The sequence below is a fragment of the Aythya marila genome (assembly GCF_965140915.1).
Source record: "Aythya marila genome assembly, chromosome: 2".
Taxonomy (NCBI): domain Eukaryota; kingdom Metazoa; phylum Chordata; class Aves; order Anseriformes; family Anatidae; genus Aythya; species Aythya marila.
Window position 1 is genome coordinate 52,834,772 of NC_139043.1, and position 17,464 is coordinate 52,852,235.

The following is a 17,464-nucleotide window of genomic DNA, read 5'->3' on the forward strand; positions in this document are numbered from 1 at the left end:
ACACAAAAAAAAAGGAAAAAAATACTGTTCTGTACTTGCTATTGAAATAATGTTAAAAGATAACAACAAAGAACAGGAAAATATAATGAAGAAAAGTGAATTCCAGAGGCTAACTGATTCTTAGCACTGGTATTTGAGCAGCCTCTAGTGGGAACTGCAGAAAACACAGCTTGTGCTCCTGAAGAAGAGGAACAACTTAAATTCTCCAGAAGAAAACAATCCTGTTTCGCTGCAACAGATTTCAGAATTTTTCTTTCTAAAATAAAAGAAAATGTACCTGTTTTCACAGACACACAAGAAGAATGTAGCTGTAGCAATGGCATTGGTTGTGACTTCGTGTCTCTCCTTCCCAAATGAGACCTTATACATTGTGCACTAAAAGGAAGCTCCAAACAAAGCTATGTATTTAATCTATTTGGAAGTTAAGCTATAATGGTTTGACATGTTCTTATCAATATCCGCAGATACATAAGCTCACACTTTAAAAAAGGTATCTTGTAAAACCACTAAATTAAAAAATGTTACATTTCCAGTATATTGCTCACAGTAGCACCTAGAATGCATCTGCCCCTGAAAGCCAGCTAATCTAAGGATATGTCCACGACTGCTATGTTTTCTACCACTCAAAATTTCAATTTTACAAACCTGAAATTCTGTATATACCAAGATAGGCCCCAACCAGGACAAACCACCAATCATATTTTCACATGGGACTGTAATTTAGACAGAGACGACAAAACAGGACTTATTTAGTAGAGATCAGAGTTATGACATTTTAGAAAACAAAACATTGAAGGTACAGAAGTCCTTTGTATGTATATTGAGCTCAAAGGATTTATACCTCACTTTTGACAGGAAGCTCACACTTCAAGATATCCTACAACCAGCTGATCAGGCACCAACCACCATTACACTCTGAAACAAGGTGGTGGAGAAAAGCACTCCCCCTACCTTTTATCTTTTTAAAGAGGAGGGAAAAGATTCATTGTACCAGCAATTTCATTCTTCCTAAAGTTTACTTAATTTAAATTTATCACATATATTTTAACTGAAACCTGTGTTACCTGTTGTTCTGTGGTAGTTCAAAAATTGTTAGAAAACCTAACTCAGAACTGTATATCAGAAAATACCACAGTTTTCATTTTTTTCTACAATAATTTTAAATTTAACTTTCCTACACAGTCCTGGCCACTAAAACAGAAGCTACCAATCAGTATGAAAGCCATTTTTATAAAGTTTATTTATCTTCTGACTAAAAACCAAAAAGGGATAAAACATTAAGGATGGAAAAAATTACATCAAAGAAATTCCCTTTACCTCTAGGTCAAACAGGGACATAACAGATCACTAAGCTTAAAATGAGCATATATAGGTATATATGTATGCTCATGTACACACACACACAGAGGAAGAGCTCAATTCACCTGCAAGACTTAAAAAAAAAATAATAAAATAAATCTGTTAAAGATTAGAAAGGAACAGCTTTTATCTCTGTGAATATATCCCTAGCCTTATTTTCTTCCCACTCTCACAAGTCTAAATATTTTCACCCTACATGGGGTCTGTCATCTAGGTTCATGACCAGTCTTTCTGAAACCAATTTCAAGCTGATGTTTAACATTAGATGTTTAAGAGGGGAAAAAAAATAAAAGAGTGAAAATTGGATTTGAATCTAGGTTTGTGTGCATTGATTTACTGAAATTAAAACAGACATTTGAGCAAATGCCCCCACTCAAGCATGAAGTATATTTTATATTAAGACAAACGTTCCAGATATTGACAAGCAGATATTTTCTACAACATCTCAAATAAAATTTGTCTTAAATGGTGATTCAAATGCTGGACTTTGAAAGGGCAATAACTGTTGATTTCACTTTTACAAGAGAGTAATTTTTTTCTTCAAGGCTTTCAACAACAGTTACAAGATCTCTTATGATACAATAAATTTATCGGACAAATCAAGACAGACTTTTTTATGGAAGTGAGGAATGACTGATAATATGAGTACCTAAGTAAAAGGTGTTTATAAATAAAGTGCTAATGAAAATGTGTCTTTTTATACACAGTAAAGGACAAAGAATCTGTACGTGACTCATGCTGATTTTAAGTAGGTCACCAAAAAGGTTCATTTTCATTATCTGAAATTTCTGTTAGCGAAAGCTGCCAGGGTTCCCTGTCGACTTTCAAAATTAAAGCATTAACAGATTTGTTAGAGGCATACCATGCTGCAACACAGAACTACTATTAATTTCCTGAAATGATGAAAATTAGCCAAATGACATCTTGGATGCACAACCCAGCATATAGCGATTTATAATTCTATATTCACTTTTTTTTTTTCTTTTTTTTTTAACAGAACATTTCAATTGCATTCAAATTTCAGTCACAATATTAATCACCTCTTGGAAAAGTGAACGCAGCTTATGTTTAGAAAGAACAGATATCTCAGTTATAAAAGAATAAAAACAGTAAGCAGAATATCACAGTAAACTTCTGCTGAATCACTTCCAGAACTGTAGATGTTGAATTTGATATAAATTATACCTTTCTCTTCAGACAGACTCTGTAAGACTTATCAGAAACAAACACACACACAAAACAAAATGAAACAAACAAACCAAAACAAAACAAAACAAAAAAAAACAAAAACACAATCTCAGTGGTTAGAAAAGAACTAATAAAAAACAGTAGGTGAATTACTTGAAATCTGACCCCTGCAGTGAGGCTAGAAAGATTTGGTTCAAATCTCACAAACTTAGCAGTGTATCTCAAAATTAGCTTCCCAGAGCAAACTGCTTAATATTTCCCTAACCACTGTTTGCATAAAATCAAAAATATTCCAGAGTCACAGAGACTCCTCCAACTAATTTTGCAGTCAGGGTGAGATTAATTTTGGTTCATAAACCCATAGTATTAGGAATGGGAAGGTAAACCTAATTCATCAAAATTTATAGCATTTGCAGTTATGAACTATAAAGACAATTCCATTAGGTTTTATTATATTGCTTATCTTTGGCCTACCAGTGGACTGCATCACTTTATGCACAATGATATTAAAATCAGTAGTTAAATACATCAGTATTTCAACTGATATTTCATGAGAAAATAAGTGAGCTTTTCAAAATGCCAACAGAAATGCTTACCACACATAATAAAGCCTTACTAAATCACATGATATACAGTAATACATGAAAATACATTCCATGGTTCAAAAAGAAATAGAAAGCTATTACTAGTCTACTTAAGAACAAAAACTCATCTGTTTAAAAACTTTAAATTGATGCAACTTGAACAGATTTTCATGGAGATAGTAAGAGGCCTACTGATGACAGAAAGGCTTCCTAATTGTTAAACATCACATCCTTGTTTCAAGGCACAGTAACACTGCAGCTTTTCAGAGACTAAGAGGCCAGAATATTTTTTCCTAATTTAATTTTCAACACTGGATCAACTGTTTTGTATGAGATGTTTCCAGAAGTAGTCCACTAGAGCACTGATCTTCTCAGCTTTTAAGTTAAATCAACAGGTTAACATTTGATAGAAATATAAAAAAAATTGGAACCCATCTGTAGTGCCTGACAACACATCTAACAAACACGATGTATTTGGTAACCTCAGAAACTAGTACTGCTAGTTTCACCTATGAGAAAGCCAGGTTGTTCCTGTATACTAAGTTGAAGTATGGGAGCAAGCTTTGGAACCAACAATTACTTTCAAAATAACTTTTCTGCCTTGGAAATGTCCCAAGCCAAGTACATTTCTTGTCCCACAGAACAAATAATGATTTAAAAGAAATTATTAAATTAAACTACACTGACTGAAGAGAAGCAACTACATACATGACTGTTAACATTACTTACATAAAGAATTTAAGACTTCAATAAGAATAATTTTCAGCGGACAATAATTTTCACCAGGACATGGAGTTACCATACACTTTTTTCCCCCCAAAATAGTGACAGATACAACATTTTAGCTTCTGGGAAAGCAACCACGACTAATTTTTCTCCTTTACAAAACCAGTTAGTTTAAGAACTAATGTTTTATAACAAAAAAGGATGTGTTTGGGAAGCAAAATGAAATTATGTAATTACAAAGTTCACAACATCTGAACTTCAGTCTAAGCCTGTTTATTGACTTGAACACTTGCTATGTCTATAAAGCCTTACCTAGGCTTGCTGTAAGGCATTCTAGATCCGCTAAAAACCCAGGTATTTGTTGGAGCTGGTCCTGTAGTTCCACCAAACTGTTCCTTTTCTTCTCCCAGTGTGCAGAAAGCATCACAACTTCACTGTCCACCAGCTGAAACAAACAGGTTCTTGACTTTACTTTCAAGTTGATATACCTACTTATGAGCATCTCAACCAATTTTTAGAATTCATGCGTAAGGTCAGTACAATAACGTTATATCACTACAACGTACATACTTCCCAACTAAACATACAACACACTCAAGAAGGCATCCCACAGTATGAAAAATGCATATAAAAATGCATCCATCAAAACAACATAGATTTTCTCAATACACTAATTACACTAAAACAGGACATTTTATGAATTTTATTAACTATAATGACATACAGCTGGAATTTTGACAGCAGGGTTGCACTGGTATACAGTAACAACATTACAGTGCTGTAATGTAAGGCTTGCCTAAGTTGGTAACTTAGTTTAATGTTGCTACTCATGCCAATTTAATCAATAAAGTCAGATGAAATTGACATGTCAATAAAACCTGTCACCATTTTCTCACCTACTGCCACTCCAAAAACCAGAACAGTTGATTTAGAAAAAGCACCAGTTTCAGAACAATTTTCATTATCAGAACTTACAAATCTGCGACACACTATCATAAGATCAAAATCAAATGAGAATACTAATACAGCTGTCCATCTCAACAAGAAAATTGAAGATTCTGCACATTCAAAATACTCTAGATAATGAAATGAATTGAATGACATTTAAAAATAAGTTATCTTTACATCAATCTTACTGCTTTTGTTATAAATTTAATTGCACTAGCTGCAAATCTTTCTGAATATACTTTTATGCTAGCACAATTTCTGTTGTTCTTGTTTGATTCTTCCTAACACTCATTATACAATAGTGTTATAATATGAGGAGGATACACCATTTAAAAGTTTTATTTTACATAGGTCAGATTCTACAAAACATGGCCAGATCAAGAGAACTTAGGTAACACAGATGTTTCCCTTATATATGATAATCAAGATGATTCAATTAGTTTCCCTGTTCTTAGTTCCATTACTACTTCTTCTGTATCTGCATTCTGAATGTTTCAGTTTTCATAGAATTTAGTTGCAAAAATGGAAAATGTTAGAACAATGGGTAAAGGAAGTTCTTAAGCATTTATAATTCTATCCACTTCAGACAGATCCTTTCAGAATGACAACTTCCATTTCCAAATCCCTCCAACTCCCCATCTCTGTCAAAAAGCCATCCTGTTTTACCAGACAAGGCTTGAAACCTTATTCCAAAGCCCAGTGAGTAATGAAACATTTCAGAACACCGACACCCTTTTTTAAAGCCAGAACTATTTTTGAGAACGAAATAACGGTATGAGTCAAACATTAAGGCAAACAACAACAAAATACATCATGAGATGAGGACAAACACCAGAACATTTCAGCCTAGAGAAAATTACATGCAACTAAGATTACAAGCATCTAAAACCAGTATTTTTAGGATAATTTTGTAGATAGAACTGGTAGTTAACATCTACAACATGGTAAAGCTGTAGGCAGCAATTAAAGCTTGAAATATTCAAGTTCCTTTTCCTACTCAAGGTTTATAAGCAACTAGTGCTCTTATTTATCTGCTACTGACCACTACCAGAAACAGGATACTGGACAAGTGGAACTTTAGGCCTCATCTGGTACAATCAATCCCGTGTGCTTACACAATTCTGATTACATTGAGCCCTGTATTTTCTGCTTTCATAAAAGCATATTTTGGATTCTCCCAAAACAAAATATTTGCACTACATGGAAAATTTTGGAGTCTCTTTGAAAGTTTTTCATTCTAATTTTCCCAAGCAGCCATAACACACAAGATTAAGGTTATCTTGGCTTTATAAACCTGAAATCTCACGTTGTTTTTAGAATTACATTTTTAAAAGCAGACTATTGCAAGTATTGCAAAATTTTAAGAAACTCATTTAAGGGGTCTTCTAAAAATAATCATGAGTAGTAAAACACACAAAGCTGGCAGAGAGAACTGCATCTCTAGTAACTGAAACTTTTCACTAGAACTGGTGGAAAAAGTGGTGGAAATACTATCAGGCAAGAGAAAGAAAAATATAAGATAACGTTCCTTACCCTAAATACAGCATTTCAAAAATATTAGGCAGTGAGATTTTATATACATAGGAAAAAGCTAGGGAGAAAACTACTATGGAAAGCAGAAGAGTCAGGATGGATTTGGCCAGACAAAGTTAAGGTTTCATCCAGGACAGTGAACCCCCCAGTTCAGTCCTGCTATACATCGCAGCTACGCAGCTGACACTGTCAGCCCCACCCTGGTACTAACCACCAGCACACCTCAACCCCAAAGATATTATTCAGTCCCCAGCCCTCCCAGCACTTCTAAAGAGTTACGGTGTTAACATGCAACACCATTTTTGCAACTGTTTACATTACATCACATTATTTATTGTTTGAATTATCACTGAAATTACATTGTTTACATTGCCATTTATTCTAGATCTCTTAAGTAGACTTAAAATAATATCCCCAGCTAACTTAAAATATGTCAGATAATGGCAGCAGAGTGCAAAAACTGGCCATCTGAACCTCTGGATGTGTTTTATTTTTACATTTCTTGTCACACTCCGACAAAGTAATATTTCTCAGTCATTCTGTAACCTGATATACCCCAGAAAAAAAGTGAGCTCATGTAATTAATTTTTGCTTAAGCTCAAGTAGTGATTTTAACTGTCTGAACACCGGATAGAAGACAAGAACTTCTGTGTGTCAATATATCAGTTAAAAATTACTTTAACAGAACTAGGAAATGATCATACTCAATGCTTGTAGCAACAGGAGTCTCAGAAAGTAAACAGCAGAGTGAACTTCAGACAATTCTTGTCAGATGATGCCTTGTAAGAAACATGATCACAGATCTTTTTTTACAACAGGCATATTTAGTACATCAGGAACAGTAATTGTTGCTGACTAGCAATAAATCTCAAAAGGGTATTAAAAAAATAGGAACTGGGCACTGTGATCCATTCCATCTGCTGCCAGTCAAATAGCATCTTAAAATCCCAGTAAAACAATGCAGCTTGACATTTTTCTGAAGCTGCAGCAGAGTGTATTACTTTTCCATAATACTGGTTGTACTGCACCCAGCTGGGATGGAGTTAACCTTCTTCATAACACATATGGTGCTGTGTCTTGGATTTGTGACTAGAACCATGTTCATAACACATCAGTGTTTTGAATACTGCTGAAAAGTGCTTTCACAGTGTCAAGGCTTTCATTTTTCCCCACTTATGAACTCCACCCCTACAGTGATAAAGCTCAGGGCAGGCATGAAATTGGGAGAGGACACTGCCAGAACAGCTGACCACTAGCCAAAGGTACATGCGGGTGCCCAGCTGGTGACCAGAATGAGCCTAATACATTGTTACTAAAAATTTGAGTTTAAAATTATTTACACATTTTAAAGCATTTTAAGTGTAGCATTGTTATTTTTTCTTACCTCTCCAGCTTTTGCACAATCCTTAGCTCCTTTGTGAAGGGCAGCCCAAGCATCTTCATATCTGAAGAGAAGAAAAATGATTTACTTTTTTGATGCATTCTCCTTATAAATAAAGAGGATTTCATGGATGCCTGTGGGTTTATGTTTACAGAGATTACAAAAATACAGTTTTAAAAACTGTCTAATTGTATTGGAAGAACAGTAAATGCAAGAAAGAAATACACAGTAAAAAATAATATCTTTCAAAGAAATGATATCTTTTTTTTGCATACATTAAGAGCTCATTGGACCCAGACTTAGATTTAAGACTACACACAAAGATGCTTACAGCACTACCTGGAACCCAATTCCATTAAGAAAAAAAAGAAAAAGAAAGACAAGACTGCATCACCAGTCATGTCCATTATCTGTCCTGTCCGTCTGTCACCCCGCCCCCAAAAAAATGAGAACAGTCTTTTTTGTTTTGAAGATACAAACCCAGAGGAAATTTATAATGCAGAAAAATTCTCACACTCAGAAAAAATGTGATGAAATAGACATGGAAAACAATTTCTTCTCATGGCTATGACAGGCATACTGTCTATATTTCTATTATAACAGCAGTAACTCATCAAATGTGTAAAAGTTGCAAAGTGTCAAAATAAAACCACATGCTGGGTCTCAATGCTGCTCTCCTTCTCCCTGTGCATTAGACCTAGAACTGAAGTTATCTTTCAAATTCTCCTTTTCCTATAGAACGCCTGAGTCACCAGCATCACAGTACTTAAGAATGGGGCAAGCTTTAAATACATTTATCGTTTCCCAGCAAGCCCTGCTCTACTCACTGCAAAGCATCCAAACATGAATAGCAATATGAACACATGCATTTTCTTCTCATTTTCTTGACCTAGCAAAGTTATTGCTGAAACATCAGGAAGCAGACACCAACAAAGAAATAGAAGGTCATACCTGCTCAGTAATTCCAGTCCAGGAGAAAACTCTGGCAAATCTTGAGCAGTTCTGTAAACAAATTGTAAACATACAAACATTATTAATGAACAGAAGGCTGTTATACACTACCTATGCATACACACATACATTTCACAGATATGCTGAGCACAGGAATGTTCCCAAGTGTTTGCTTTCACATTTTGCCATTTCAGGTTTAAAGTGCATTACAGGGTATGTTACAAGAACATTCCAAAGCTAGTTTTTTTCCTCCTTCATTATTTTATTGTAGCCCATTCTTAACTGTTTTTGACTATGCCCATTAAAAACAACTTACATGAGACAATTTCTTGTATATATAAATACTACAAATTAAACCTTTTTTATTTAAGCCAGGGGAAAAATCATAGAAATCAGTGAGGTGAAAATGGACTTCACAATGAGTCTCTAGTTTAACCTCTTGCTCAAAGCAGGACCAGCTGTGGGATCAGATCAGCTTGCTCAGGGCTTTGTCCGGTTGGAACTTCAAAAACCTCTGAAGACAGAAACTTCACAGCCTCTGAAAGCAGCCTGTTCCCCTGCTTAACCATCCTTGGTGTGTGTGTGGGGGGAAGCACTTTTCCTTATAGCATTTTTCTGTCTGAACCTCTTTGTTTCCTTTACACCTATTGCCTTTTGTCATCCCATCACATAGCACTGTGTGATGGGATGACAGCCTAGCACTGCCTGCCTCACCTTGATAACCTGCACACAGGTAATGGCAGGCTGCTGCTAGGTCTCCCCAAAGCCAACTCGTCTCCAGGCTCCCCTCATAAAATAGCAGGACTGCAGCCCCAGCATCCCAGTGGCCCTCAGATGAACTGGCTCCAGATTATCAATGTCTCATGTTAGCCCAAAACTGTACACAATAACTTGCTGTGATATAATGAGTGCTGAGCCAGTGGGATAGCCACTCTCCTCAGTCCTGCTGCATGTGGCCTTCCTTGCTGCCAGGCACATTCCTGGCTCACTTTCAGCTTGATTTCTGCCAAAACCCCCAGGGTCTTCACAGCAAAGCTATTTCCCAGCCCCAGTCCATAGTGTTGCAGAGGATTCTTTCTTCCCAGTCAGAGACTTCAGATTTGTATGGGATGAATTTCATGAAATTTCTTGAAACCTCATGGCCCATATGGCCATATGAACTTTCACGGGCTGAGTTCCCCAGTTTGATTTTCATCCATTCCTGGTCAATTTCTTTCTTGAATCCTCTAACTAAGCAGAGGGACTGGGAGACCTTGTTTGCAAGGACTAAAGCAAAGTCATCACCTATCTCAATTTCATTTCAGCATCCACCTCATTTATCAACTATCTCATATTTATTGCATTCAGCCTTTTATTACCAATGCAGGGGTAGAAGCTCTTCTTGTCCTCAGGCTTTCCTAAAGCTATCCCTGCATGCCAAAGATATTGAAAGGGAATCTAAAATTTATCCCTGACCCCCTTCAGAACTCTTCTTGACTGCTGCGTCATTTTTACAGCAGATACAGAGGAAGTTAAAGCCCCCCAGAAGAACGGGGGTTTAATGCTAGTGAAACTTCCTTGAATTGTTTAGAGAAGACACCATCCACTTCCTGTCCCTGGTCAGATTGTCAGCAGCAAGCTGCCACCACAACATCACCCTTAGTGGCCTCTCCTCTGATGCTGCTCCACAAGCTCTCAGCCATCCTTACAACCAAGCTAAGCTGTACCTGTTCCAGAACTTTAACAGCAAAGCAGAAGTAGAAGTCATCCTGGCATTCCCCAATTCATGAGGATCTATTTGGGTTGCCCGGTGCTTTTCTCAAAAAGGGATTAAGATTCACAATACACCAGATGAACCAAAATATTATGGACTGGAAATATACAGAGAAGGCAGTTGCCTAAAATAGTTTTATTCAAATAGTCATCCGTTTTTAGTTTAGCTTCAGTGTCTTGTCAACACAACCAGCTTTCCGTTGTAAAAATCTTTACACTCTACAAACATCAAGCTTCAGAACTTTACACAGCTTATTTCAGATGCCTTATTTTTTGTTTAAAGCCTGTCTTAAAATTAATTTGTCTACATGCTTTTTTAGTGAGAACATGCTTTACACTAAAGCACATCTGAGCTTATTTGAAGAAGCAACACTGATGTCCTTTACAGACATTAAGTGGTCTTTCCCTATAGTTCACATAGATTGAAACAACATACTAGTGCAGAAGATAAAAAACCATGATTTTTAAAAGCTCTTTCAATAGAGATGAGCACAGTTAATTTTAGTAGTATGTTATATATATATTTTTTACAATAAAAAGGCTCACTTTTGTTCTTACACCGAAAAACAATTACAAACAATTTTAGTATACAAGATTCACAGATAGTTAAAACAATACATTTTGGTGTATTACAGTCTGAATCTTGTGTGAAGTACTACAATAAAGTTGGCTATTCACATATTTCAATAGACATTTATAAATTGTATGATAACCATCACAAATTATTTACGCATACCAAAAATCTATTAAGCCACATATTTCATCAATATTAAGGTTAAGCTTTTCTATCATCAAAAGAACATTCTGTAAAATTCTATGGAGATATTTTTGTAACCTGAATATGAGCCTTTTTTATATTTGCCTTTAACACCACTATCCTAAATCAATGCTATACATTAAGGTGTATGGAACTACCTCTGCCTGCTTTTTTTTGCTTCTCTTGATTTGTCGCCCAACGTCTTCAACCTGTAAATCAAAACACAAAGCTGTCAGACGTTTCCAACAAAGAACAACTTGTCTGAATGTGTAACATGTTAATTCCAGTCTATTATAGTTATTTTTATTTCAGCTTATTTCAGACATAAATCAAATTTCACTTGATTTTATGGAAACTGTCACAGAAAATTATTTTCACTTCTTCTAAACTGTAAGATTTTTCTATAAGTGCATTGAGCAACTGGGATGAACATTTTAATGACAGCTATATATCCAAGCCATCCAGCTTTCAATACTGCTTCCTTAAAAGACAGGTATGAAAGATCTGCATACAAATAGCCAGTTCAATCCTGAAGAACATCCTTTGTAGGGCACGTGTGCCAAGGAAGAGCATGACAGTAATACAGACATATTTGCACCCACTTGCTGTAAGTCTGCTAACATAAGACTAGCACGAGCACAACTTTTCACCTGCCAGCTATCAAAATCTCCAGCAGCATTGTAACAGTGCACTGCTAACTGAACAAACCTGAGGTGTACGGGTATCTCATTTCTTTAAAACCCATTTTGTTGTTTGTCTGTTTTTAACAACAACAACAACCAACTCACAAGCAAATGAGAAAGCAAAAAAAAACAACTCCTCTACTACCCCCACCCAGCTTTTTGAAACTTTTTTCCAGTCAACCTGTATGTGCTAGTCAGGTTGGCACGGAAGGGTGTGAACCAAAACCTCCTGCTCTTTCTCTGCCCATCAAGGTGATGGTTGTCCTCAGCCTGTATGTCCTTCAGCAACCCAGCTGTGTGGGATAACAAGGGTTAGGAAGAAATCAAGAACTGAAGGATGTGTGTTAAGTAATCCTCAGTCACCCAGTGACTGAGAAGCAGCCCTGATACAAAGATAACCAGGCTGCTTCTAGGGTGAGCCCAACCACTCCCTGTCCCCCATTTTCACTATCACCAGCTTCCAGGAACTCTAAAATGAAACCTCCGAAGTCTACAGCAACATAGGTGGCAGGCAAATTGAGAGAAGACAAACTAAGGCTGGTTTCTACTCCCTGTTAGAGAACTGTTCTTAATAGTCAGCCAAGTAGCAACAACCACAGCACAGTGAGGAACGCACTGCAATTTGCTCTTCTCTTCTGTTCCCCAGTATGCACTCCTGCCAGTAACAGCAGCACTTCTCTGCATATAGGGATCGAAGGAAACGCTGGGTCACAAGCACCAGTTCTTTTACCAGGCTGTCTGTCACGTAGTCAGAAGTAATGGTTAAAAGAGGCATCACTAGGCTTCACAATATTGGCTTCCTTTCAGCAGTGTTCTCTGTACAAAGTAGAGGCAGCGTGAACCACATCATTGAAGCCGGCCAAAGCACACAAATTACTGCCTGAGCACAAAGATAGCTTGCTTCTTTTCCCCCCCTTCTCCTGCAAGAGACTGCTTGCAGGTAAATGGGTCAAAATCTAGGCACCTCACTCACAGGATACACAGAAGCAGACAGGAGGCACATCTGAAGGGGAAAGGAGAACACATTTCTCTGTACACAGAAGTGGCTAACAACCTCAAAGTGTTCTTTCTACATGACCCCAGATTCAATCTTTTTTAGCTGTAAGTGGGTGCTCCCTTATGCCTTTGGAAGAGACGCTCTCTCCTTAGAAGCCCTGGAAAAGCTTCTCCCTCCCTGTGTTAGAAGCAATCCAACTGTTCATTTCACAGTCGTTCATGTGTAGTTAACAATGCTTCTACTACTGCTTTGGTGGGGGTAGAGAAAAGGATAATCCGAAACACTGGCACTGAGGTTGCATTATCTTGGAAGGGAAAGGGAAAGCAAAACAGGACTATTAATGTTCTGGCCTGATGTGAAGGTGACAGTACGGGAAAAGGAGTGATGCACTACACAACCTTTGTTACCACTGCTTCAAGATACACATTCTAAATGGCAACAAAGAATTACACTGCAAAAAAAAAAAGTTAAAAGGACACCCCAAGGAGGACACATTAATGGAGCTCCTGAAACAAAGATGCAAACAATAAAAACTGCTTTTAAAACAGAATAAAACATGGCAACACAAGGAAGAAGGGAAATTAGAGACTACATGAAAACCTACTGGCTCCCCAGCAGCAACAGCGGTTATGTTGACAAAGTGAAGTGACCATCACACCCAGGCCTTTCTGTTTACCCTGTTTCATCACGTTAAAGACACCATTTCCAAAAGAATCTTACACTGTATTGAGGCATCCAACACAACAAGAGCTCTAAAAATAACAGCAAAACAGAAATATGGCACTAAAGCAATGCCTTGGTCTGTACTCTTACGATTTCATGTTTCTTTTGGTAAGATAGATACACCAGCAACTTGTGCCGTTGATTGGTAGTTACTGTAGCAGTTTCTTTGGTCCGCTGTAAACTGCTGCAAATAAGTCATTATAAAGTACGTAGGTTTTTGGAGTTCAGAGATGTCTTTGACTATAGATAAATGTTTACCATGGAGATGTTATCAGGCAGCCTCAACACAGCCAGAGGCCAGGCAGCTCTCAAAAGCAATCGATTACAACACGATGCTCTCCTGGGGCTCGTTAGGAGCCCGGAGCTTCGCAGCACAGGCGTGACCTTGCTCCCCTGCCATCCTCTGACTTCCAGTAACACTCCCTGGGACCACCTGCTGGTGCTAAATATAGCATTGATCCAGTGTGCATATTAAAAAAAATAGAGCTTGCGGGGCGGCGTAGCAAGAATATCTTTGTACTGTGGAGTGGGGCAGTGTAGGAAGAGTATTTTTGGAGTGGGGCAGTGTAGGCAGAGTATCTCTGTAGTGTCAGCAAGGAGCTGCTCCTTCCGCTCATCCTGCGCTCCTCTCCTTCACGTGATGGCAACTCTCTCATCCTCCAGGGCACAGAGAAGCTTTTCAGGCAGCAAAGGGCGAAATCACACGGATCCACGAAACCTCGCGGCTCAGGCACTTCGTCACCGAGCCCACCGCCTCCATCGGCCCCGCTCACGCCTCGCCCACCCTCCCCGAAGCGCAGCCTCTCCCTCCCCACACCCAGCGCCGCAGCCGCCGGTCCCCTCCTCTTCCTCCCTCCCGGTCACCTGCTTCCCCCTCACCCCGGCCGGGCTGCGGGTCCCGCCACCCCCCTATGGACACGGGGTGCCACCCACCCCGAGGTGAAGTCCTGCTGGACGCTCAGCAGCCGCTCCCGCAGCGTCTCCAACATCGTCCCGGCCTCCTCCTCCTCCTCCGGTGGCGGCGGCGGGCGGAGCTCCCCCCTCCGCCCTCACCCTCGGCCCGCGGCCGGGGCGGAGTCGGGGGCGGTGTGAGGCGGCATCCGGGAAGGGCCGCCCCCTCCGCCCCAACATGGCGGCGGCGCAGCCATGGCACAGTGACCTGGTGGCTTCACCCTCAGCCCTGTCCCCTCCGCTCCCATATGGTGGCGGCTGGCTCCTGCTTTGTGCTCCTGGCACGCTGAAAAGCCGGGCCCAGCTGTATCTAGTGCCCGCCAAGCTCTGGGAGGAGGGTTTAGATCCCTGAAGTTTGTGCGAGGGGTGTCCTAAAAAATCAGGCGGTTCCTGCTCGCCACCACCTCGATGGATTTGGCCGCAGTGGGCACAGCGTATGAGCGAGCTCAAGGGAATCGTCCTTCCTAATAAAGCCTTAAAAGTGTTTTCATTAAGCTTCTCGATACTATCTAATCAAGCAATACCTGTCTTCAGTGATTTAGGAGTCTGGGGTCAACTTAGGTGGAACCAGACCTTTTCATAACAATCAGCTACTCTTTCCTCTTACTAGAGGACAACACCTCATCTACAGTCACTATAACATAAAGATTGTCCCCCCCACTGGATGTTTTCAGTTAGTATTTGAGGAACATGGACCCAGGATTTAGATGGATCTGTGAATTCTGAAGTTTCCATTTAAATGAGACTCCAATATTTAAATAAGAATAAAAACAACTGGAGGCTGAAAGTAGAAAAAAATATATATTTAACTTATTCAATTTTAGCTAAAAATCCAAAAATGTTAAGGAAAGTGGAGAGCACTGAAATCATTGCTTACAAAGAGAATGTACGCGGAGGGAGACTGTTGTGCGAGTCATTACATACTGTAAAAATTATAATGGTTTTAGGTACATCCACTCAACTGGAAAATTAACACTATAATTGCATTCACCCCCTACCTGTGTACTGTTAGAAGAATGAGATCTGTAGATTGTTTCTGAAGGGGCCCGTTGAAAAGCAATGTTGCTCTGTGGCCTTAATACAAGAGGTAAATGCTTACTAAGCGAAGAATGACTGGGTTGGTCATTACGAGCATTGAAATTTTGTAGCTCATCTTGAGGTCAGAAAGACTGCTTTCATGGCAGGCTGCATATAAAGATCTGTAAAAAAGCATATGACATGTATACACTATCTCTTGCTTAGGCTGACAATGTTTGAAAGTATAGACTTTCCATTTCATGGATAGTTAGTTCTCCAGACTAAGAGGAGTAGGGCTTGAATCAGCAAGTTTGATGTATTCACAGACGTAAATTACAAATGCTGACAAAAGCTCTGCAATCTGGCCCTAGGTAATATAAAATTTATGGTAATTTAAGTTTTCAGAGAAGAGGGGTTTAAACCTTTCATTGTTCACCCTTTATTTGAGAAGACATTCATTTCTTCTGTCTTGTATATTTTTGTATATATATATATATATATATATATATTTTTTTTTTTTTTTTGTCAGCAGTAGCTCTAATAATTCACAGTGAGTAAATATCTCTAGACTCCTATGCTTCTTTTTCAGTTAAAAAGAAACTATGCGAAGACTGCTGTCCTTGCACAATTTCATTGCCATCACCGTGTAGAATTTGGGAAAAGAAATGCATTGAGATAGTGCTAAGAGTCACAGTAATCCTAGACGTACAAGAACAAAAGAGACTTCTAAAAGCAGACCCTATGCTAACGGGCAGTGGTGAATAATATATTCCATGTAGAGTTTTGTTTAACCATTTCTTAGGAACTTAAAGTAAAGGAGATTCTGTGAGCTCCTTAAATTATCAGCTTAAGTTAACTTGATTTTTATTTTATACATATATATATATATAACAACGAGTAAACCCAGTTCCTTTATTTTTCCCTGCAGTCACACTCCAAATTTCTTGTTACTTTCGCTGGTCTGTTCCAGATATTCTCAAGCTAATCCAGAAAGCGTGGAGCTCTAGCATTTCCATCACCAAAGCAGAATTACATGTCCCTTTCTGAGCCATACACAAGCTTACTTATTAATACTAATTATTTAATATTAATGTACAATAATAGTGAATTTCACAAACTGTGTTTATGTGGCATGAAAACTCTTCATCTGCTTGACCCAACACAGATTGTTACTTTTTTGGACAGTAAGGAAATCTTCTGAGACGAGAACAATCCTTCAGGTATTAATTCTAAACAGTGATGCCTAAAATTCTGTCAGGAGCTTTGGATCAAGTTCTCTACGTATAAAATTCATGATAAATAGCTTTTTAATATCAATGACCTGTTCTATTCATTTAGTGATTAAGTAGTTCACAGCCAGTTATTTGATACTCTGACTCTTGAGGAAGAAGGTTTATTAGAGATCTAAACTCCGTTAAAAAATATCCAAAAAGTATAGGTGGATTATAAATGTGTAGATGGGACCAAGTACATTGTGTTGAGTTATGTCAGGTGATGCTCTTAAAAAGGCAGAAGACGTACGTGTTTCAGAGTGCTGTTTTCAGCTTGGAACCTTATGGAGGCTGCTTCCTGAGTTTATTTTTTCTCTTACCTGTTCTAACTGTTGGGCCTTAGCTATGTAATAAAGTCTCTCCAGCTGACACAAAGTTTTTACGTTATGTGAATACAGAATATCTTTTATTTTTATCTCAATAAAGCCTTTTTTTTTTTTTTAATAAATATATATTTGCCTGGACACCAGTGCAATAAGATGTGAACAACAATCATTGCCAGTCCTAATGAGAACTGGAAGAAAATTTTGTGTCCCACAAGTGGAAATTTTTAAATTAATTTTGTTCATATTTTTCCATTAGCAAATGCAAGCCAATGTTTCTTGATAGTATTCTCTTTCAATTTCATAAGGGAATGGGAAAC

At 38.3% G+C, this 17,464-nt stretch overlaps 1 protein-coding gene across 1 annotated transcript in view; it reads right to left on the reverse strand.

The window, feature by feature from the left end:
• The window catches only part of DTNBP1 (dystrobrevin binding protein 1), a 69,294-nt gene extending 54,649 nt beyond the window's left edge, over positions 1 to 14,645 (reverse strand). Inside the window, exons 1-5 of the mRNA XM_082753911.1 lie at positions 14,516 to 14,645; positions 11,338 to 11,388; positions 8,671 to 8,721; positions 7,723 to 7,783; positions 4,170 to 4,302 (exon numbers count right to left, since the gene is read on the reverse strand). Coding sequence (XP_082610037.1) covers positions 4,170 to 4,302; positions 7,723 to 7,783; positions 8,671 to 8,721; positions 11,338 to 11,388; positions 14,516 to 14,571 — 352 coding nt within the window. The 5' untranslated portion in view covers positions 14,572 to 14,645. The remainder of the gene's footprint in view (positions 1 to 4,169; positions 4,303 to 7,722; positions 7,784 to 8,670; positions 8,722 to 11,337; positions 11,389 to 14,515) is intronic.
• Between the last annotated feature and the right edge of the window lie 2,819 nt (positions 14,646 to 17,464).